Source organism: Rhinatrema bivittatum, chromosome 8, assembly GCF_901001135.1.
Source record: "Rhinatrema bivittatum chromosome 8, aRhiBiv1.1, whole genome shotgun sequence".
Taxonomy (NCBI): domain Eukaryota; kingdom Metazoa; phylum Chordata; class Amphibia; order Gymnophiona; family Rhinatrematidae; genus Rhinatrema; species Rhinatrema bivittatum.
This window is the reverse complement of record NC_042622.1, coordinates 211,437,953-211,460,571: the sequence shown is the minus strand read 5'-3', so window position 1 is coordinate 211,460,571 and position 22,619 is coordinate 211,437,953. Positions and strand designations below refer to the sequence as shown.

At 45.9% G+C, this 22,619-nt stretch overlaps 1 protein-coding gene across 1 annotated transcript in view; it reads left to right on the top strand.

The window, feature by feature from the left end:
- BAZ1B (bromodomain adjacent to zinc finger domain 1B) overlaps positions 1–22,619 on the top strand; it is a 328,954-nt gene that overhangs the window by 52,151 nt on the left and 254,184 nt on the right. The window contains exon 5 of the mRNA XM_029612999.1: positions 11,649–11,770. Within this exon, the coding sequence (XP_029468859.1) occupies positions 11,649–11,770 (122 nt within the window). The remainder of the gene's footprint in view (positions 1–11,648; positions 11,771–22,619) is intronic.

Below are 22,619 nucleotides of genomic sequence, written 5' to 3'. Positions count from 1 at the left end.
CCTCGAAGGCTTCACAATGATGCCAGAAGGACCCAAGAGGGGATCCCCCACCTGGGGGGTCGCCTTACTCTCTTTTACAAGGAGTGGGCCCAAAATACGTCAGATCAATGGGTGCTGGACATCTTAAGACAAGGCTACGTATTAGATTTTGTACACAAACCCCGAGATCGTTTTCTGTTTTCTCCTTGCGGTTCCCGTCTCAAACAATTAGCAGTTCGACAGACTCTCGATCGTCTGCTACAGCTGGGGGCGATAGTACCGGTAGCGGCCTCCGAACTGGGAAAAGGTCATTATTCAATCTACTTCGTGGTTCCCAAGAAAGAGGGCACTTTTCGACCTATCCTAGATCTCAAGACGGTCAACAAGTGTCTCAGAGTTCCTCGTTTTCGTATGGAAACGCTCCGTTCAGTGTTAGCAGCCGTGCATCCGGGAGAATTCTTGGCCTCTTTGGACCTTACAGAGGCATACCTTCACATCCTGATCCATCACCATCATCAGCGCTTCTTATGCTTCAAGATTTTGGGACAGCATTTTCATTTTCGTGCTTTCCCTTTTGGTCTGGCGTCGGCTCCGCGTGTCTTCACCAAGATCATGGTAGTGGCGGCAGCGCTCCGCAAGGAGGGTATCCTTGTACATCCCTATCTAGACGACTGGCTCATTCGGGCGAAGTCGAGGACGCAGGGTTACCGTGCTGTAGACAGGGTAGTACAGCTTCTTCAGTCTCTGGGATGGATCGTCAATTTCTCAAAGAGCAAACTGATACCGTCCCAATCGCTGGATTTTCTGGGAGCACACTTCGACACCAGCCGAGCCAAGGTATTTCTGCACCCGGACAGAGCTCGGGCTCTGCGTGCTCAGGTAACACGGTTCATGGCACTAGTTGCTCCCACGGCGTGGGATTATCTCCAGGTACTGGGAACCATGGCCTCAACAATCGATTTGGTTCCGTGGGCCTTCGCTCATCTCAGGCCTCTCCAGAGGTCTCTGCTTTCGCGATGGAACCCAGTGTCGAGATTTTCAAGCAGTACTGCTCATCCCGGATGTTGTCTTGCTCAGCTTACAGTGGTGGCTGGACCCTCAACAATTAGCTCAGGGAGTGTCTCTACAGAACCCGGATTGGGTGGTTGTCACCACGGATGCCAGTCTCACCGGCTGGGGGGCGGTCTGTCAGGACAGGTCTCTCCAAGGCCGATGGACGATGGAACAGTCCACTTGGCCCATCAATTGGCTGGAGACCAGAGCAGTCCGTCTAGCGCTGCAGGGGTTCTACCCACTGGTACGCAGTCGAGCGGTTCGGATTCTTTCGGACAATGCAACCACAGTGGCGTACATCAATCACCAGGGGGGCACCAGAAGCCATCTAGTCTCGTTGGAGACCGAGTTGATGACATGGGCGGAGCTACATTTACAGTGGCTAGCGGCTTTGCACATTGCGGGCGTGGACAACGTTCAGGCAGATTTTCTCAGTCGACAACACCTGGATCCCGGAGAGTGGGAACTCTCGGAGGACGCAATGCGAAGGATAGTACAGCGTTGGGGGAGACCCCATGTGGATCTAATGGCAACCGCGACAAATGCAAAGGCCGCCCGGTTCTTCAGCCGCAGGCGAGAGCGCGGCGCGGAAGGAGTCGACGCGCTGGTTCTTCCCTGGCCTCGACAGTGTCTCCTGTATGTCTTTCCTCCGTGGCCTCTAGTGGGCAAGGTTATCGGACGGATAGAGACGCATCAAGGTCCGGTGATCCTAGTTGCACCAGAGTGGCCTCGTCGACCATGGTTTGCAGATCTTCTCAATCTGGCAGTAGACGGCCCTCTTCGGCTCAGTCATCTGCCACGTCTTCTTTGCCAAGGACCAATATTTTTCAAGGAGGCAGATCGCTTCTGTCTTGCGGCTTGGCTTTTGAGAGGCGTCAATTGAGACGGCGCGGATATCCAGAATCTGTCATCTCCATGCTCCTGAAAGCTAGGAAGATATCCACGTCTGTTACTTATGTCAGAGTATGGAAGGTTTTTGAGGAATGGTGCGAGTCAAAATCGATTCTACCAACGCAGGCCTCGGTGACACATGTGCTTTCCTTCCTACAGGCTGGTCTGGATTTGGGCCTTGCCTATAATTCTCTTTGTGTGCAGGTGGCGGCGTTGGGAGCCTTCCTACGTAGTAATGACAGGGAGCTTCTGGCCTCACATCCAGATATCCTACGTTTTCTAAAGGGGGTAAAACACTTGAAGCCTCCAATTAGACCACCTTGTCCTTCTTGGAATCTCAATTTGGTACTCCGGGCTCTATGTGCACCGCCTTTTGAGCCTCTGACTTCGGCCACACTCAAGGATGTCACCCTTAAGACCATCTTCCTGGTGGCGATCAGCTCAGCACGTCGGATCTCTGAACTACAAGCTCTATCATGTAGGGAGCCATACCTTCGTTTCACGCCAGGGGGAGTATCCCTGCGGACAGTTCCATCTTTTCTGCCGAAGGTGGTCTCGACTTTCCATCTCAACCAATCGATAGAGCTTCCGTCATTTTTATCCTCTGATTCTTCTGACCTGCGTCGGTTGGATGTCCGACGTTCTTTGATACATTATTTGGAGGTCACTAATGAATTTCGACTCTCTGATCATTTGTTTGTCCTTTGGTCGGGACCCAGGAAGGATTGCATGGCATCCAAACAATCGCTCGCTGGCTGAAAGCGATTATAGCCGCATACATCGGAGTGGGTAAGTCTCCACCTTTAGCTGTTAAGGCGCATTCTCTCCGCGCTCAAGCGACGTTGTGGGCGGAAAGTTCTGCAGTTTCTTCTCAGGAAATCTGTAGGGCGGCCACATGGAAGTCTCTCCACACTTTTGCAAGACATTATCGTCTAGACATTCGCTCGCCGTCTCACGGTCAGCTTGGAGACAGGGTCATACGGGCAGGGCTGTCCGCGACCCACCCATGATGGGGAAGCTTTGGTACATCCCACAGTCTGGAATGATCCTGATATGTACAGAGAAAAGAAAAGTATTCCTTACCTGCTAATTTTCATTCCTGTTGTACCATGGATCATTCCAGACCCCCTCCCTGGTTTTGGGGGTTCTTTGTGGGCCATCCCTGCTTTTCTGTCTTCACAATATTTTCACTCTGTATCTCTAGTTATTGCGAGCTGTGTCTTTGAACACAGTGCTGTTTGCAAGTTCTCAGTTAGTTTTTTGAGTACAAGTAAGTTGCTGTCACTTACAGCTGTTATTTTTTCTCTATATTTTTTAGATTAATTGATTCCTCTGGTTCTGTCTCTTCTCGTCTTGGCTTTGCTAGTCCAGTTACTGAGGATTGAGGCGAGGGAGGCGTGGCTATATAGGTCCTCCCCTGGGAATTTTTGGTTCTAACTCCATCTGCTGGACAGGGAACATAACCCACAGTCTGGAATGATCCATGGTACTACAGGAACGAAAATTAGCAGGTAAGGAATAATTTTCTTGTATGCAGCCCAACTGTGGGTGGCCCTTTGCCAAGGTTGCAACTGCGTATCTATCCCGCCATTACCTAATCAGGCAGACAAATACCCTTCACCACTGAAAATATATCCCTGCTTTCAATCCCCTCACCCTCCCGAGTGCCCTGTTGCCGGAGCATGGGACTGATATCACACATTAGGCTCCGAAAGTCATAGCATCCCTGGCCTCTCGTAGCCAAGGAATGCAGTAAAGATAGCAAACACTCAAAATTCCCTTTAGATAGTCTAAATGAGATAGACTTGGTAAACCACCATAGCCAGCATTAACTACAGATCTCTGAAAAGTAAAGTCCAACAGTGATGAAATGAGAGGCTCCAAGAAAGAAAGTTAGTCTGGCAGAATTCTTACGATCCTTCAAGTATTATAGTCCCCTGCTGGAGATGATCCTCCTGATTGTCTTCGGAGGCGCTTGCTTCCATGTTGGACTTGTTGCCACTTCTGGGACATTTCTCCAGTGGGATGAGATGGTAATACGCTGCCTATTTTGTCTCCGGATTGCAGAAGTCCTGCTGCACGGAGGAGAGCTGCTGCTTCTTCTACAGACTTTCACTTTATTTGTCACACCCTGGATCGTAAATTGAAGTCCAAATGGGAAAAGCCATTTATATTGGGGATTATGTTCTCTCAAAATTTGTAGAATTTCCTTGAACTCCCGCCTTTTCCTAATCATGATGGCAGATAGGTCTTGAAAGAGTTCGATTTTCACCCCATGCCACTGGAAATTCTTAATTTGGCGTGCTTGGCACATGATCTTTTCTTTCAGCGCATATTCATGAAAGCACACAACTATATCTCTCGGAGTGTTGCCTCTAGGTTTAGCTAGCACTCTGTGTGCCCTCTCATGTTTAATATTGGGAAGCTGCACATCAGTGGCTTTGAAGGTAGCAAGAATGAGAAGACACATTCTTTTACAATTTTTTTTTCACAATCCAGGTAGTCTTCCCCTTCAGGGACTTCTCTGATTCTGAGATTTACTCTCCTGTTTTCCAGGTCTTCTAGCCAAGCTTATTGGTCAGCAATGTCTTTTTGAAGGTGAATAATGCCTTGCTGATTTGCTATTACTGTGGCCTCCTGTTTGCTGAGTTGTGTTTCCAGGCTGTCAACATGATCCCCCAGCGCCGCACACTCGCGCCTTATTTCCCCTGCTATCGATCTGATTTCTTCTCTTAGGGACCCCATACCGTCCTTTATCTCCCTAAACCAGCTATAGAAGTCCTCCCGGGTGATAGTGGGGTCCACCGATGAAGGTGGGAGAGAATTGCAGGGCGACACGCTTACTGACGGGGTTGGCGGGCCTCCAGATTCCTCCTCTCTTAGGCTGGAATTCTGCTTGTCCGGCGCTGTTTCAAAAGAAAATTGCCGCAGGTCGACAACTTTTTTTCCAGAGCACCATCTCTGCCTGCCTGCTTTAATAGCGTTGCAAGTTGGGCGAAGTTTAAGGACGGACTACCCGCTTTAAAAAGGGATGCTGATATTCTTGGCCCAGAGCTCGAGGATCAAGCGGCCATCTGAGCCAGTGACATCTCTTCCTCCCCCCCCCCCCTGCCATTTTCTGCGCGGGGGGAGGGGGGGAATTCTGTGCAAATTCTGCGCTCTGCAGTAGTGCAGAATTCCCCCAGGACTTACCACCATAAGTGTCTATTTCCACATATGTTATAGTGAGTCGGGCAGCATGAATTAAATGGTTAGTTTCCTAAAACCCCTCAAACAGCCCAAGAGACATATCTAGGCTCCTTTGGGGGAGACCAACCATAAATCTGGGTTTTGACTATATTTGAAAGGAAATTGGGTGTGGTGCAAATTCCTTTTAAATGTATTGATGGACGTAGGGGTATGTTAAAATTGTCATTAGATGTCTGTATTCAAAAGCCATTTAGGTGGAAGTTATCAGTCTGAATAGCACAATTGGCAGATTTAGTCGCTTAACTGGCTAAATGATAGCTGGATAACTACTTAAGAACATAAGAAAATGCCATACTGGGTCAGACCAAGGGTCCATCAAGCCCAGCATCCTGTTTCCAACAGTGGCCAATCCAGGCCATAAGAACCTGGCAAGTACCCAAAAACTAAGTCTATTCCATGTAACCATTGCTAATGGCAGTGGCTATTCTCTAAGTGAACTTAATAGCAGGTAATGGACTTCTCCTCCAAGAACTTATCCAATCCTTTTTTAAACACAGCTATACTAACTGCACGAACCACATTCTCTGGCAACAAATTCTAGAGTTTAATTGTGCATTGAGTAAAAAAGAACTTTCTCCGATTAGTTTTAAATGTGCCCCATGCTAACTTCATGGAGTGCCCCCTAGTCTTTCTACTATCCGAAAGAGTAAATAACCGATTCACATCTACCCGTTCTAGACATCTCATGATTTTAAACACCTCTATCATATCCCCCCTCAGTCGTCTCTTCTCCAAGCTGAAAAGTCCTAACCTCTTTAGTCTTTCCTCATAGGGGAGTTGTTCCATTCCCCTTATCATTTTGGTCGCCCTTCTCTGTACCTTCTCCATTGCAATTATATCTTTTTTGAGATGCGGCGACCAGAATTGTACACAGTATTCAAGGTGCGGTCTCACCATGGAGCGATACAGAGGCATTATGACATTTTCCATTTTATTCATCATTCCTTTTCTAATAATTCCCAACATTCTGTTTGCTATAATTTAGCCAGATAAAAAGGGGGAGTTACTGGAGCTTTCTGGGGAGGAGTTGTTAGCTGGCTAACTTAGCCGGATATGCGCCATATTTGGCTATTAGCTGGATAACTGGATAACTTTAGTCATCCTTGGAAGCAGGTCTAAAGTTATCTGGCCTTGTGTGGCCGGATAACTTGCTACTTATCTGGATATCTTCAAAAGGTATCCAGGTAAGTAGTGCTTTTGCCTCCAAAAAACCCCAAAACAAAACTCCCCCCCCCCCCCCGCCCACCTCTAAATATAATGGTGCAATCGTGCCCACCTGGACAAACCCCTCCTTCCCAGAGTAACTGGTGTCACCAGGCCCTTCCTCCCTCCCCTCCTTAACATTCTAATTACCTTCCCACCATACTCCAAACCCTCTGGTCCTTCCTGCCACTTGCCAAGGTCAAAAGTATACCACCAATAGCGGAGTCAGCACTTCTAGCGCAGCTTTGACATCTTTTTCCCCACGTGGTGGGAAGGGCTGGGGTGCGGCAGGATGGTAAGTTAGGCCAGGCTCTCCCCCCTCTTAATCTAAGGGTTACTCGGGTGGTGGGGGGGGGGGTTTGTCTGGAGGGGCACGACTGCTCCATTTATATTAAGAGATTTGGGATGAGGGATCTCTTTGCTTCCCCCTACAACAGGAAGTAAATCAGTTTTGCTCCCTGTCCATGGGGAATGGCAAGCCAGCATTGGACGCCTTTCCCTGCCATTGGGGCACGGGCCTCCTATATGCCTGTCCTGTATGCCTATCCACTTGTGTCGAAGACTTTCCTGAAGCTCCAACAGGACCGGGGGATCATGATTTTCATCGTGCCTTATTGGCCGAGGCAGATCCGGTTCCCGCTCCTGCAGGATCTCTCCCTGCGAGAACTGATCAGTCTGGGAACCTCCCTAGAACTCAACACGCAGGATCGGGGCAGACTGCGCCATTCCAACCTCCAGGCCTTATCTCTCATGGCTTGGATGTTGAGAGGATGACCTTACAGCCCTGGAGCTCTCAGAGGGTGTGTCTCAGGTCCGGGTAGTGTCCAGGAAGCATTCCACTAAGAAGCCTTACAGCGTAAAGTAGAAGAGGTTCTCCATTTTGTGCGACAGCCATGGCTTGGACCCAGTCTCTTGCTCCACATCTAAATTGTTTGATTACCTGCCGCACCTCTCGGAGGCTGACCTGAAGACCAACTCTGTCAGGGTACATCTTAGTGCTATTGGGGCCTACCAACCACAGGGTGGATCATTTGCCCATTTCGGTGCAGCCTATTGGGTGTTTTATGTGGGGTCTGCTTCAGCTGAAGCCGCCCCTCATACCCCCTGTGATTTCCTGGGACCTCAACGTGGTCTTGGCCCATCTGATGAAGGCTCCCTTTGAGCTTTTACGTTCTTGTCACCTGAAGTACCTGACCTGGAAGGTCATTTTCTTGGTAGCGGTCACCTCTGTTCGCAGAGTCGGCAAACTAAGCTCTGGTGTCATATTAGTTTAGTTTATTGGTTTTTCTATACCGTCACATCGGCAATACCATCACAACGGTTTACAATTGCATTAAAATAGCGAAATACAATAATATCATGAGATAGCTAAAATTAATAAAAAGAGACACATATAAAGTAGCTGCTAAAAAAATATAAAACTACTACTATAAAATATAACAAAAACATGATTATATTATCTAAGAACAAATATTTAAGAACTTAAGATATTCTAAAGTCAATCTTTCCTAAAATGAAAGTTAAAATTTAAAAGAATTAGAAAAAGTTAAGACCAGAAATATAATAATAATGCTACTGCTCACTGCGACTGTTCCACTAAGTTCTTCCATGATGGGTTGGTTCTATGCAGACACCCTAAGCTCTTGCCAGTGGTGGTGATTGATTTCCACCTGAAGCAGTCAGTCGTTCTGCACACCACCTTTCCTAAGCCTCATTCGCACCGGGCCAAACGGGCTCTGCACAGCCCAGATTGCAAGAGGGCTTTAGCCTTCTGCTTGAAATGAACAGCAGGCCACAGGCAGTCCACACAACTCTTCATTTCTTTTGACAAGAACCAATTGGCAGTTGCTGTGACCAAGCAAACCTTGTCCAATTGGCTAGCGGACTGCATTTCTTTCCGCTACATGCAAGCAGGACTGCAGCTGGGGGGCCATGTCAAGGTTCACTCTGTTCAAGCCATGGCAGCTTCAGTGGCCCACTTGCAAGCAGTCCCCGTGGACGAGATCTAAAAGGGTGCGACATGGAGTTTCCTCCACACCTTTGCCTCGACTACTGTCTGGATAGGGACGGCCTACACGATAGCAGTTTCGGCCAGTCTGTTCTCCGGAATCTTTCAGCTGTAAAACCCAACTGTTCCTGCCTTAGGCCCATTGTTCGGGTTCAGACTGATTCCCTGTATAACAGCACCTCAGTTGTTGTGCCCATTGGCACGTCGTTAGGTGAATGTTTCGGGAACAAGCAGGATAAGCAGGGTGGTAGTCCACTTCTGAGGACTACCATTCTGCTTATCCTAGGAGAAAGCAGAGTTGCTTACCTATAACAGGTGTTCTCCTTAGGACAGCAGGATGTTAGTCCTCAGGAAACCTGTCCACTACCCCGCAGAGTTGGGTTTCCTCTTAGCTTTTTATTTTTTTGTAATTCTATATTATGAGACTATAGAGGGACCCTGCGTGGATAGTAGCATGCTGGACTTGCTCAATGTGCCAGTCAAAGTTTCTAGAAACTTTGACAAAAGTTTTCCATGCTGGGCTCAATCTGAGGATGTCACCCACTTGTGAGGACTAACATCCTGCTTTACTAAATCTCTAGGGAAGGGGTGTGAACATGTACCCACCAATGAATAATCAGTGTGAGAATTTTTGGATGAAATTCATACTCTGCAGGTGTCTTTACTATCTTTGCTTCTGGTGGAGGAAGAGCTATTCCAAGAGTCCCATAATCATATCTGATAAGTTTTGTTCCTATGTCTCAAAGGAGTTTATACAGTAATGACAGTAGATAAAGACCAAATGGTCGAGCCAGTCTGCCCACCAAGTTGCTTATGGTTACCCCCATGCATTCTGTTAAGGGTACTAACTGCCAGGCTACCCCTATGCAAAAATGTTACAGCTAAAGTGAACATAGATTTGCCCCCTTTCTTCATTTCAAGCCTTTTGGGGAGCCACAGTGATTATACCATACCTTTGCGAAGTCATTTATTGTTCTCGTGTTCACCATCTCTTCTGGGAGGGCATTCCAAGCATCCACCTTCCTCTGTGAAGAAATATTTCCTGATTTTTGACTCTGAATTGTCCCCTCTGGAGTTTCATATTGTGTCCCCTAGTTGTACAGTTTGTTTCCAATAGAAAAGGTTTGATGTTTGTACAGAATTAATTACTTTTCAGCTATCTGAAGGTTTATATCATATCTCCTCTGTTTATTAAACATAGTTTCTAAAATGAAACTGAGTAATTGTAGTCTGAATCCCTGCCCTTTTGGGATTATTAAGAACATGATCAAATCAACTAGCTTTTGATTACAATAGTTAATATTTCTCTCATGGAAGGCGAGGTCCCTCCATTATTAAGAGGTGTTGAGGCCTATTCAGAAAAATTGCTCAGATTCAGTTGCTTCAATTTCTAATTATTGCCCAGTTTTCAATCTTAGTTCTTTGAGGTAAGGTATTGGAGAAATGGGTTTTAGTTTAGCTCAAATATTTGGAACATAATATCTTTGATAAGAAGCAATATTGTTTAGTTGAAAACAAGGTATCAAAATTTAAAGATTAAAAAGTCTGGTGTACTTGTTCAGTTGGACATATCTTCAGTTTTCAACACCATTAATCATACCATGTTATGTAATTTACGCTATATTGGTGTAAGGAGTGGTGTACTTCAGTGGTTCCATTTCTAATTAATGAACAAAAGAGAGTAAGTTAATTTTAATAATGGTTGCTTAGCTTTATTTGCCACCCTTTTTAATATTTGTGTCCATTGGAACGGCTTTTATCGTTGCTGTTTTTTTTTGTAAAATGTATATAGATGATGTACAGTTTTATATCTCTAGTGAGTCTGGAGGGGATTTTCTGGTTGATCTATTTTTACAGGTATGAATCGGATTAAACATTGGATGGTTAGTAATGGGATGATCTTCAATTGTAATAAGAAATTCTTCTCTAGCTAGGTAGACCTGGATTGTTTGATGGTGACACCCTAATGTTATGACTGATGATCATCTTGTTACGCTAAGTAATGAAGCATATAATTTAGGTGTATTATTGAACTCTCATTTGACTTTAAAATTGCAGGTTAAAAAAATGGCCAGTTTAACAAATTATATACTGTCAGACCATTCTCTTTTTTGCCTTCCCAGGCTTTTTGGATGATTGTACAGCCCATTGTGCTTAGCAATTTAGACTTCTGCAACTCTCTGTAATTGGGTTTGCCAAAATATTTAATTCATGTCATGACAGTTCAAAATGCAGTAGTCAGCTTAGTTTGTGGTCTGCAATGAGGTATGAGTGTAATGCCTTATAAAATGGAATTGCATTGTCTTCCACTGATAGAACGAATTAAGTTCAAAGTGCTAGTTTTGGTGCATAAGGCTATTTATTCAGAAAATGTTGCCAAATAAGTTGGCCTGATATATTCCAGCATGTGCTCTACATTCATCTACTCAAATTTTTCTTGCTCCATCAATCTCTTAATTGAGATATCAGAAAAATGGCATTCTCTATAGCTACTCCTTTTGTTATGGAATTCTCTGCAGCAGAGATTTGTGGCAAATGTGAATATTTAAAATTTTGTAAGAAGGTTAAAGCAATTTTGTTTGTACAGCCATTTCTGAAATAGCACAGGGGAAGAGTTTAATTTTGACATCAGCAGTGTCAGAAATTATTCAATTTATTGTATGGTTTTGTTTTATCTGTTTTTGTTTCTGCAATATTTTATAGATTTTGCTTTTATTATGTTTTATCTGTAATCCATGTTGAAGAAATTGGAGATAGCGAAATAGAAATTGGACAAATACTTTTGTAGCTGAATTGCAGTAATTTACCATGGATGTGTGCAAACTATAAACATGTACCATGTCAATTTTTCACAGCCATCAGAACCAGATACATTGGTGATTCAAAACATCCAGTCACTATATATACAGTTAGAGGCAGTGTTCAGAATGCTGATTTCAGTAAATAACAAGGGTCATAATTATGTAAACACAGTTACTGATCATATGTATAAAACACAGTAAACTGTTAGTGGTATTTTTGTTAGGACACAATCTTACTGTGTGATATAAATTGTGTAGAATTCTTAGTAAAACAAAAAATTAGGATTGAAGTGGGTAAAAATATCCGTTTTTGTTTTCCACTATATATAATTTAAAAAAAACAAACCCAAGTCCCTTTCAAGTAATTCCATAACAGTTATGTGCCATAATATTAGTTAGCCACGAAATTAGGGTTTTAGGTTTTATGGACTAGCTTTTGGTAACCATGTTTCCTGTTTGACCAGGTGACAGAGCTCGTAGATCCCCACGAAAACTCCCAACCAGCCTAAAAAAGGAGGAGAAGAAGTGGGTGCCACCAAAGTTTCTGCCACACAAATATGATGTGAAACTGCAGAATGAGGACAAGGTAAGGACTTATTTCTGGTCTTCAATCTCCAATCAAAATGTGGCATTTGAGTGGCTTTAGAGCTCCACTTGTTTTCTATTTCTGCTTTAACATTACTGTTCCTAAAAATGATTTCCTAGCGTGTAGCCAGCTGGACTCGGGACCAATGGGTTATGTGCTCCCCTGCTAGCAGATGGAGACGGTCAGGTTTCAAAGCTGATGTCACCCTAGATATAACCCTGCAGTCACTTCAGCCATTCAATATCTCTCCGTCTCCTAGCAGATGTGGATCGTGCCTTCCCTTTTGGGAACACAGTACTCTTTAGAAGAGGAAATTTTACGTTTAAATTGGAGAAAGATTGAGCCCTACTCTCCTGTGGTGATACCTAATGGTCCCTCCCCAGTTGAGAATTCCTGAGGCGATTTCCGAGATCCCTCATAGGTGTGCCTTGGTCCGGTAGCCTGTTCCCGGTGTGGACTTTGCTGCTGAAGCAGCTGAAAGGCAGCGGGTGCAGGAAGCAGAGCGTGGTGGTGACGGCCTATGACCCCCCCCCCCCCTGAGCCGGAGACAGTCTCTGTACTCAGCTGGTAAGCGCTGAGCCCAGGTAAGTAAAGAAGAACTCCTCTGATTCAGAGACGTGGAAGGGCTTTGGTAAGTCTTTCATCCACTCCTTGTTCGGCATGCCATACCGACTATGTTCCCCATCCCATTAGGGCAAGGGAAGGGGGTTTCTGGGCGGGTTGAGTAGCCCCGCTTCAGACTTTCACTCCATGTGGCAGGCCACGGCAGCGCCATTTCCCCCCATAAACCGTCTGTTCGCACGGTGCAGGCTGGCCCTGTTGTGTACCTAACGCGCGCATAAGGTTGCGCATGCTTGTGCACATAACCACGCACATAAATACAAGCATACATTCACGCACAAACAGACACTTATACATAGGCGCATCGAGGCGGATTTGTGCGCGCTCAGGCGCTAATAGGCTGAACACACAAGCTACAATTAACTATGGCTCTGGCAACAAAGAAGCAGAAGCGACACTCCCTTTGTGCTGCCTGCCATATTAGGGCTGCACAGTATGACCTAGAATCATAAGAACATAACGTTGCCATACTGGGTCAGACCAAGGGTCAATCAAGCCCAGCATCCTGTTTCCAACAGTGGCCAATCCAGGCTAATAGGTACCTGGCAAGTACCCAAAAACTAAGTCTATCCCCTGCTACTGATACAAGTAATAGCAGTGGCTATTTGCTAAGACAACTTGATTAATAGCACTGGGCAACAAATTTTCACAAAAGTCCATCTTACGGAAATGAAATTAGTCAATTCTTATACATTTCCATGTGCTAAACATGAATGTGACAGTGAAAATGCAAAATTGGCTCTAGTTTTTTTGTAATATGCAATAATATAATTACATCTTGAATTGTATGCCAATAGTAGGAGACCTATGGTTAATACAGTTTGAAAAATGAAGTCATAGACTACGTCTTAGATTTCTTTGCTTGTCTCTTGTACACCTGTTCGGGAGCATCTCTGCGGAGTGTCCAGCAGTAGTCAGCCAGCATGAATATTTCAAATGCTCACCCTTTCTGACTGGGCTTCATATAGTAAACTGCTGATGTCAGCTTACTCAGCAGCAGCATGGCAGTAGAACTGCATTGCATCAGAAAATGATGTAATAAACTCTGGATGATGTGTGCATGATGGTATTATGCAATATTACATCATTCTCGGCTTATTTACAGTCTTGGATAAATTTACATGACTAAACATAGAAAGTGAACTATATTAAATATCTTCAAAACTAGAGCCAATAAAAACTTTTCATGGTCATATTCGTGTTCAGCACATCAAGATACTACAGAGTAGGACCTTTTTAGGTCAGTAACACTTTCATTGTTGCCCAGTGTAGCAGGTAATGCACTTCTCCTCCAAGAACTTATCCAAACCTTTTTTAAACCCAGCTACACTAACTGCACTAACCACATCCCCTGGCAACAAATTCCAGAGTTTAATTGTACGTTGAGTGAAAAAGAACTTTCTCAGATTAATTTTAAATGTGCCACATGCTAACTTCATGGAGTGTCCCCTAGTCCTATTATCTGAAAGAGTAAATAACCGATTCACATTTACCCATTCTAGACCTCTCATGATTTTAAAGACCTCTATCATATCCCCCTCAGCCGTCTCTTCTCCAAGCTGAACAGTCCTAAGCTCTTTAGTCTTTCCTCATGGGGAGCTGTTCCATCCCCATTATCATTTTGATCGCCCTTCTCTGTACCTTCTCCATCGCAACTATATCTTTTTTGAGATGCAGCGACAGAATTGTACTCTGTATTCAAGGTGCGGTCTCACCATGAAGCGACCGAGGCATTATGACATTTTCCGTTTTATTAACCATTCCCTTTCTAATAATTCCTAACATTCTGTTTGCTTTTTTGACTGCTGCAGCACATTGAGCAGACTATTTCAATGTATTATCCACCATGATGTCTAGATCTCTTTCCTGGGTGGTAGCTCCTAATATGGAACCTAACATCGTGTAACTATAGCATGGGTTATTTTTCCCTATATGCATCACCTTGCACTTATCCACATTAAATTTCATCTGCCATTTGGATGCCCAATTTTCCAGTCTCACAAGGTCCTCCTGCAATTTATCACAATTCGCTTGTGGTTTAATTACTCTGAAAAATTTTGTATCTGCAAATTTGATTACCTCTCTCGTCTTATTCCTTTCCAGATCATTTATAAATATATTGAAAAGCACGGGTCCCGGTACAGATCCCTGAGGCACTCCACTGCCCACCCCCTTCCACTGAGAAACATAGAAATGACGGCAGAAGAAGACCAAAACGGCCCATCCAGTCTGCCCAGCAAGCTTCACACATTTTTTTCTCATACTTATCTGTTTCTCTTAGCTCTTTGGTTCTATTTCCCTTCCACCCCCACCATTAATGTAGAGAGCAGTGATGGAGCTGCATCCAAGTGAAATATCAAGCTTGATTAGTTAGGGGTAGTAGGGGTAGTAACCGCCGCAATAAGCAAGCTACACCCATGCTTATTTGTTTTACCCAGACTGTTATTCAGCCCTTATTGGTTGTTTTTCTTCTCCCCTGCCGTTGAAGCAGGGAGCTATGCTGGATATGCGTGAAGTATCAGTTTTTCTTCTCCCCTGCCGTTGAAGCAGAGAGCTATGCTGGATATGCGTGAAGTATCAGGCTTATTTGGTTTGGGGTAGTAACCGCCTTAACAAGCCAGCTACTCCCCGCTTTGTGAGTGCAAATCCTTTTTTCCACATTTCCTCTTGCTGTTGAAGCTTAATCCTTCTCTCTGTTTCCTGTCTTTTAATCAGTTTGGAATCCATGAAAGGACATTGCCACCTATCACATTACTTTTTTCTTTTCCTAGAAGCCTCTCATGAGGAACTTTGTCAAATGCCTTCTGAAAATCCAAATACACTACATCTACCGGTTCACCTTTATCTACATGTTTATTAACCCCTTTAAAAAAGTGAAGCAGATTTGTGAGGCAAGACTTGCTTTGGGTAAAGCCATGCTGAGTTTGTTCCATTAAACCATGCCTTTCTATATGTTCTGTGATTTTAATCTTTAGAACACTTTCTACTATTTTTCTGGCACTGAAGTCAGGCTAACTGGTCTGTAGTTTCCCGTATCGCCCCTGGAGCCCTTTTTAAATATTGGGGTTACTTTCATCACCCTCTAGTCTTCAGGTACAATGGATGATTTTAATGATAGGTTACAAATTTTTACTAATAGATGTGAAATTTCATTTTTGAGTTCCTTCAGAACCCTGGGGTGTATACCATCTGGTCCAGGTGATTTACTACTCTTCAGTTTGTCAATCAAGCTACTACATTTTCTAGGTTTACCATGATTTGGTTCACTCCATCTGAATCATTACCCAGGAAAACCTTCTCCGGAACGGGTATCTCCCCAACATCCTCTTCAGTAAACACTGAAGCAAAGAAATCATTTAATCTTTCCATGATGGCCTTATCTTCTCTAAGTGCCCCTCTAACCCCTCGATCATCTAACGGTCCAACGGACTCCCTCGTAGGCTTTCTGCTTCGGATATATTTTTAAAGATTTCTACTGAGTTTTTGCCTCTACGGCCAACTTCTTCTCAAATTCTCTTAGCCTGTCTTATCGATGTCTTGCATAAGCGTTGGCAAGTTAAATGTTTTATCCTATTTTCTTGGATCCTTCCAATTTTTGAATGAAGATCTTTTGGCTAAAATAGCCTCTTTCACCTCACCTTTTAACCATGCCGTTAATCGTTTTGCCTTCCTTCCACCTTTCTTAATGTGTGGAATACATCTGGATTGTGTCAGCACTGTGAGGAAACCCAGGGAGGGCTGGACTCTCAGAACTTCTCTAAGACCGGCCCCTCCCAGTCAGAGGACGGGTCAGCCACGACCTTATCTGGGAGCATCCCGGATGTGAGCGGATGCCGATTTGCTGCTTACAAATGAATGGCATACTGCAGCTGTATGTATTTATGAAAGGACAACAGTGATTCCAACACACTTTCTGATTCATGATTGTTTATTTGAAGACCAGTTTGATGCAATTTATTATGCTCCACCTGTACCGATATGAATATGATCTGTGTTTAATGAAGCCCCTGATGCAGCCCTAATGATATAGGGCGAAACTCGGCCTGAGTCGGGCGTTGTCACATTTTAGTCTTCAATAAAGGATCGGAATTTGGACATATTGGCTTCTAATCCACGTTGGTAAGACTCCTCAGTTTGAGGGCTATAACCCCGGTATCTACACCCTAGGGAAACATGGGGCATTATTCCATCTATTTCATTGTGCCCAAGAAGGAGGGTTCATTTCGCCCTATCCTGAATCTCAACAGTGTCCGTAGCCATCTGCGGATAATTCACTTCTGCATGGAAACTCTTAGTTCTGTCATAATGGCCATACAACCAGGAGAGTTCTTAACATCCCTGGGCCTCTGAGGCCTACCTTCATATCCCAATCCGTCAAGACCACCAACGATTCCTACGCTTTGCAGTACTGGGCCGCCATTATCTGTTCTGGGCATTGCCCTTTGGCCTGGCAGCCGCCCCCAGAACAGTCTCCAAAGTTATGGTGGTCGTAGCAGCAGCACTGTGGAAAGAAGGATCCTGGTGCACCCTTACATAGATGACTGGCTGATCCGGGCGAAGCCGTTAGAAGAGAGCCTCTAGGTGACCAGCAGGGTCGGATCCCTACTTCAGGAACTCGGTTGGGTCATGAACATTGACAAGAGCAGTCTCAAGCCCTCGCAGTCCTTAGAGTACCTGGGAGTACGGTTCGACTCCCAAGCAGGGCAAGGTCGTCCTTCTACCCTCGAGGATAAGGAAACTGATGTGCCAAGTTCGACTGACGAACACAATGCACCCCAGGGTGTGGAGCTATCTCCAGGTCCTCGGCCTGATGGCGTCAACCCTGTAGGTAGTACCATGGACGAGGCACACTTGCGGCCACGCCAATGCTCCCTGCTGTCATGTTGGAACCCACTGTCTCAAGATGACTCGATTCGCCTTCCAATGGAAGTATGTTCTCGACTCTAGTAAGGGGCTACAGGAAGTGCATTTAAGCAAGGGTGTAAGCCTGTCCCCGCCAAATTGACTAGTACTCACGATGGATGCGAGCCTCCGAGGGTGGGGAGCCCAGTGTCAGGAATTGACAACCCAGGGGCAGTGGACCAAAGAAGAGGCACGGGAACCTAAACAGCTTGGAAGCCCAAGCTGTCAGATTAGCGTGTCCGCAATTCAGCCACAGGCTCCAGGGACAAGCAGTCTGCAGGATGTCTGACAACGCAACAATGGTAGCCTACATCAACTGGCAGGGAGAAACCAAAAGCCACCAAGTGTCTCTGGAGGTAGACCCCCTTATGGAATGGGCGGAGTTAAATTTACAAGGGATCTCAGCCTCCCACATCGCAGGAAAAGACAACGCCAGAGCAGACTGTCTCAGTAGGGAGAGCCTGGAATGGTCGTTGTTGACCAGAGCCTTTCAGCTCCTAGTAGATTGCTGGGGCCCTCCCATCCATTGACCTACTGGCCACATCTCACAATGTGAAGGTCCACGGTTCTTCAGTCACAGAAGAGATCAGCGCTCCCAAGGGATTGACGCCCTTGTCCAGACCTGGCTAGAGGAGGACTTACCATATGCCTTCCCTCTGTGGCCTCTGCTGGGCAAGATCATTTGCAAGATTGAACGCCACAGGGGATTAGTCCTTCTGGTGGATCCAAATTGGCTCAGATCCCTGTGGTATGCAGAGATGCGGAGGCTTCTGGTGGAGAGCCCCCTATGTCTCCCCCTGCATAGAGACCTCTTTGTCTTACGGTCTGGCCCTTGAGAGGGCTCATCTGATGAAGCGTGGATATTCGGTGGCTGTAATTGCCATCTTGCTCTGCATGCAGAAGTTCTTGACGTCCCTGGCGTATGTACAGATCTGGAGAACATTTGAGGTCTGGTGCGAGGAACGCGGGGTGCCCCTTCGGACGACTAGGATCCCTATGATTCTGGAATTCTTACAGGACAGCCTAAACAAAGGACTGTCCCTCAACTCCTTTAAGGTCCAGGTGGCGGCTTTCTCCTGTTTCAGAGACAAGGTGATTGGAGCCTGCCTGTTGACTCATCCGGACTTGGCCCATTTCCTAAAAGGAGTTAAACACCTCAGACCACCCTTAAAGTGGCCGGTCCCACTATGTAACCTCAAACTAGTATTGGACTTCTTAGCAGGGCTTTCCTTTCGGCCGCTGCTTGCTCTGTCTCTAAGTCTGTTAACGCTGAAGACTGTATTCTTGGTGGCGATATGCTCGGCTTGTCGCATCTCTGAACTACAGGCGCTGTCATGTTGGGAGCCGTTCTCTTGTTGACTCCAGGAATGTTTAGTTTCGCACTGTCCCTTCCTTGTTGCCAAAGGTAGTCTCTGAGTTTCACCTGAATCAGTCCATTTCCTTACCATCCCTAGATAGACACAAGGAGTCGGAAGACTACTGCCTCCTACGCCACTTACATGTCAGTAGGCAGTTAGTACAGTATCCAGAGCGTACAGAACCGGTGTGCAAGACAGACCGCTTGTTTGTTCTTCATGGTGGAAGGAAACAAGGCGAAGCAGCTTCTTGAGCTACCATAGCTCGCTGGATCAAGGAAGTGATCACAGGAGCTTATGTAGAGGCAGGGAAGCCTTTATCTCTTCAGGTTAAAGCTCATTTCACTAAGGGCCCAGGCAATATCCTGGGCGGAAGCTAAGCTACTGTCTCCTGTCAACATCTGCCGAACAATGGTCTTCCTTGCACACTTTGTCCAGGTTCTATCGCCTTATCGTCCAAGCCCGAGAAGATGCAGGCTTTGCGAGGGTAGTGCTAACTGGACCACGAGCAGCCTCCTGCATCTTTCGGGAGTAGCTTTTCTACATCCTATTGGTCCTGAGTCCATCGGTCTACACGCTAGGAAATGGAGAAATGACTTGCCTGATGATTTCATTTTTCTTAGTGTAGACAGATGGACTCAGCATCCCGCCCATAGCTGACCATGAACAGTGCCAAGGAATCACACATGAATCTCAATCCCAAAGAGGTTAAGGGTAAGCCATCACCCTATTCCTAGATCTGGGCATCTATAATATTGCTGGGATTCAGCGCTTATGTTTGGTTGAGTATAGCTACGGTCACTAATTTTAATCAAGTTTTTAATCAAGTTCTTAAGTTATTAAATTGTATTCAAGTTTTTCAATAGTTTGTCCACAATGGCTTTTGAAGAGAATACTGAATAGCTGAGGTCACTGCAGGGGTATATCTAGGGTGACATCAGCTTTGAAACCTGACTCTGTCTCCGTCTGCTAGCAGGGGAGAACATAACCCATTGGTCCCAAAAGCTATAAAGAGTTGTAAAATGAAAAAATGGGGTGAGAGATGTTTGAAAGAGGGAGTGAACCTAGTGGTTAGATAATAGCTGAAAACTGGGAGACCAGAGTTCAAATGTAACTTCTCCCACTGACACTGTCTCGGTTTGTGACCTTACATAGAAACATATAAATGATGGCAGAAAATGGACAGATGGTCCATCCAGTCTGCCCAGCAAGCATAATGTAGTATCTGATGTATTGTGTAGGTTACCCCCGTGCCTATCAGTTTCCCAAGCAGGAGAGACCATAAACAGGGCTCTCCTGCTTGCTGTTTGGATCCAATTCCCCATTACCCCTTGCCGTTGAAGTTGCATCAAAGTATCCGGCTTATTGGTTAAGGGTAGTAACTGCTGCTTCCACAAGTTAACCCCATGCTTGCTCGTCTCCCCAGACTCTAAAACTCAGGGCTCTCGTTGGTTGCTGTTCAACTCCAATTCCACTTTTCCCCCTGCCGTTGAAGCAGAGAGCCATGATGGAGCTTGCATCAGCAGTATGAAGGTTTATTGATTAAGGGTAGTAACTGCTGCACTAGCAAGTTATCCCCATGCAATCTTTTTTTTTTCTTTTTTTTTCATTTCCAATTTCTCGCCTTTAGGGATCCACAGTGTTTATCCCATGCTCCTTTGAATTCTTTCACTGTTTTCATTTTCACCACCTCCTCTAGAAGGGCATTCTAGGCATCCACCATCCTCCTTGAAGAAATATTTCCTGACTGTTCTGAGTCGTTCTCCCTGGAGTATCATTTTGTGACCCTAGTTCTACTGATTTCTTTTCAACAGAAAAGGTTTGCCGAATGTGCATCATTAAAACCTTTCAGGTATCTGAAGGGTCTGTATCATACTTCCCCTGCACCTCCTCTCTTCCAGGTTATGTGTATTCAGATCCTTCAGCCTCTCCTCATAGATCTTCTCATACAGACCCCACACCATTTTGGTCACTTTTCTTTGATAACCATCTTGATCCTGTCTGTCCCTTTTGGACTCCAGAACTGAAAACAATACTCCAAGTGAGACTTCACCAAGAACCTGTACAATGACATTATCTCCTCCTTTTTCTTACTGGTGGTTGTTCTCTCTGCAGCCCAGCATTCTTCTGACTTTAGTTATTGACTTGTCACATTGCTTTGCCATCTTCAGATCTACAGACACTTATTACCCCAAGATCCCTCTCTTGGTCCATGCACATCATTCTTTCATTCCCTATCATATACAGCTCTTTGCAAGTCGCTCTCTCCTGTTGCCTTTTACTTAGTTCCTGATTCACTAAGAGGTAGATTTTATAAATTTGTTCGCGCGATTTTAATAGATACACGTAGCCATTAAAATCCGGGGTCGGTGCACGCAAGGCTGCCCTAAATCGGCAGCCTGCGTGCGCCGAGCCGCGCAGCCTGCCTCCATTAGCTCCGAGGCCGCTCCGAAATCGGAGCGGCCTCGGAGGGAACTTTCCTTCCGCCCCCCCCAGCCCTATCTAACCCCCCCCCCACCTCTTGTTGTACAAGTTACGCCTGCCCAGCCGCTGGCGCGCGATTCCCAGGCCCGGGAGCCGTTTCGGAGGCCTCTGCCACGCCCCAGAAACGCCCCCGGGCCGGAACTGCAGCCCCCTGCCCCCAAATGATGCGCCGCCGCGACACGCCCCCCCCCTCAGGAAAGCCCGGGACTTACGTGCGCCGCCGAGCCTACTCAACATAGGCTCGGCACGAGCAGGGGGTACTTCAGCCAGGTTTTCAGGGGGCACGCGTGTACCCCTTTGAAAATCTGGCCCTTTAGGTTTTTCCCACAGACACAAAATGAGAGAAAAGCCTTAATGAATTGTAAGCTCTTTCGGCAAGGACTTGATGGGCTTGTATATAATTTGTTATAAGCACCCTGATTTAAGATGCACTATAAATGCTAAAATATAATAAATACTTGAGGACCAGACAGTAATTGTTATGATTAGCTGTATTTTCCCTGTTCTCACAGGACAAGCAGGATGGTAGTCCTCACATATGGGTGACATCACAGGATGGAGCCCAATCACGGAAAACATCTGTCAAAGTTTCCAGAACTTTGACTGGCCCCTACTGGGCATGCCCAGCATGGCACTAACCCTGCAGCCAGCAGGGGCCCCCCTTCAGTCTTCTTTTTTCCGCACAGCAGTAGCCTCGTGGTTTAGGAGCTCTGAAGAGATTCCTGACAGGAATTTTCCTCATGGAATTCTTTAAAGTTAAATTGCCCCACAGGGGTCCCTCCTCTAACTTTTCTTTGACCGCGGTACTCCGGTAAGTTTTTATCCGTTTTCCGTCTATTACCGTCTAGTTTGGCCATTGCGGCCTACTGGCCGTTGATTGTACCACAGCTTGATTTTTTTCAATGGCCATGGCGTCGGGGTTCCGTCGGTGCCCGGACTGTATTCACACCATGTCTATCACAGACCCCCATGGAGTCTATGTAATGTGTTTAGGCTGTAAGCACGATGTCCTGACTTGCACCAAATGAGCCCTTATGACACCAAAAGATCGCAAAGCCAGAATGGAGAAGATGGAACTCCTCTTCCGTGCTCAGACCCCGACTCCGTCCATTGCATCGACGTCATCGGAACTGGCACAGTCGACTTTGTGCCAGCATCGACCACCGACCGGTGACTGACCGCCATCAACGTCTTCACGACCATCGACACCCGCTACTCCCCCTCAGGATTGAGGGGATCGCAGGGAGAAACATAGTCATCGACATTGCAAGACTCGGACCATCGAGGGAGCGAAGTCATCGACCTCGCCACTGTCCGAGCCACCTTCGAATTAGCCCCGTCCAGCAAAGGCACCAACCATTCCTGCGACTGGGTCATCGAGGCCACCCTCACCCGATCGTGGTTTGGGAGTCGCGATTCTGCCTGTAAAGGTGGTCCCTCCGACTATGCCTCTGCCTCCCTCTTCTGTTCCGGAGCCGGGGCTGCTT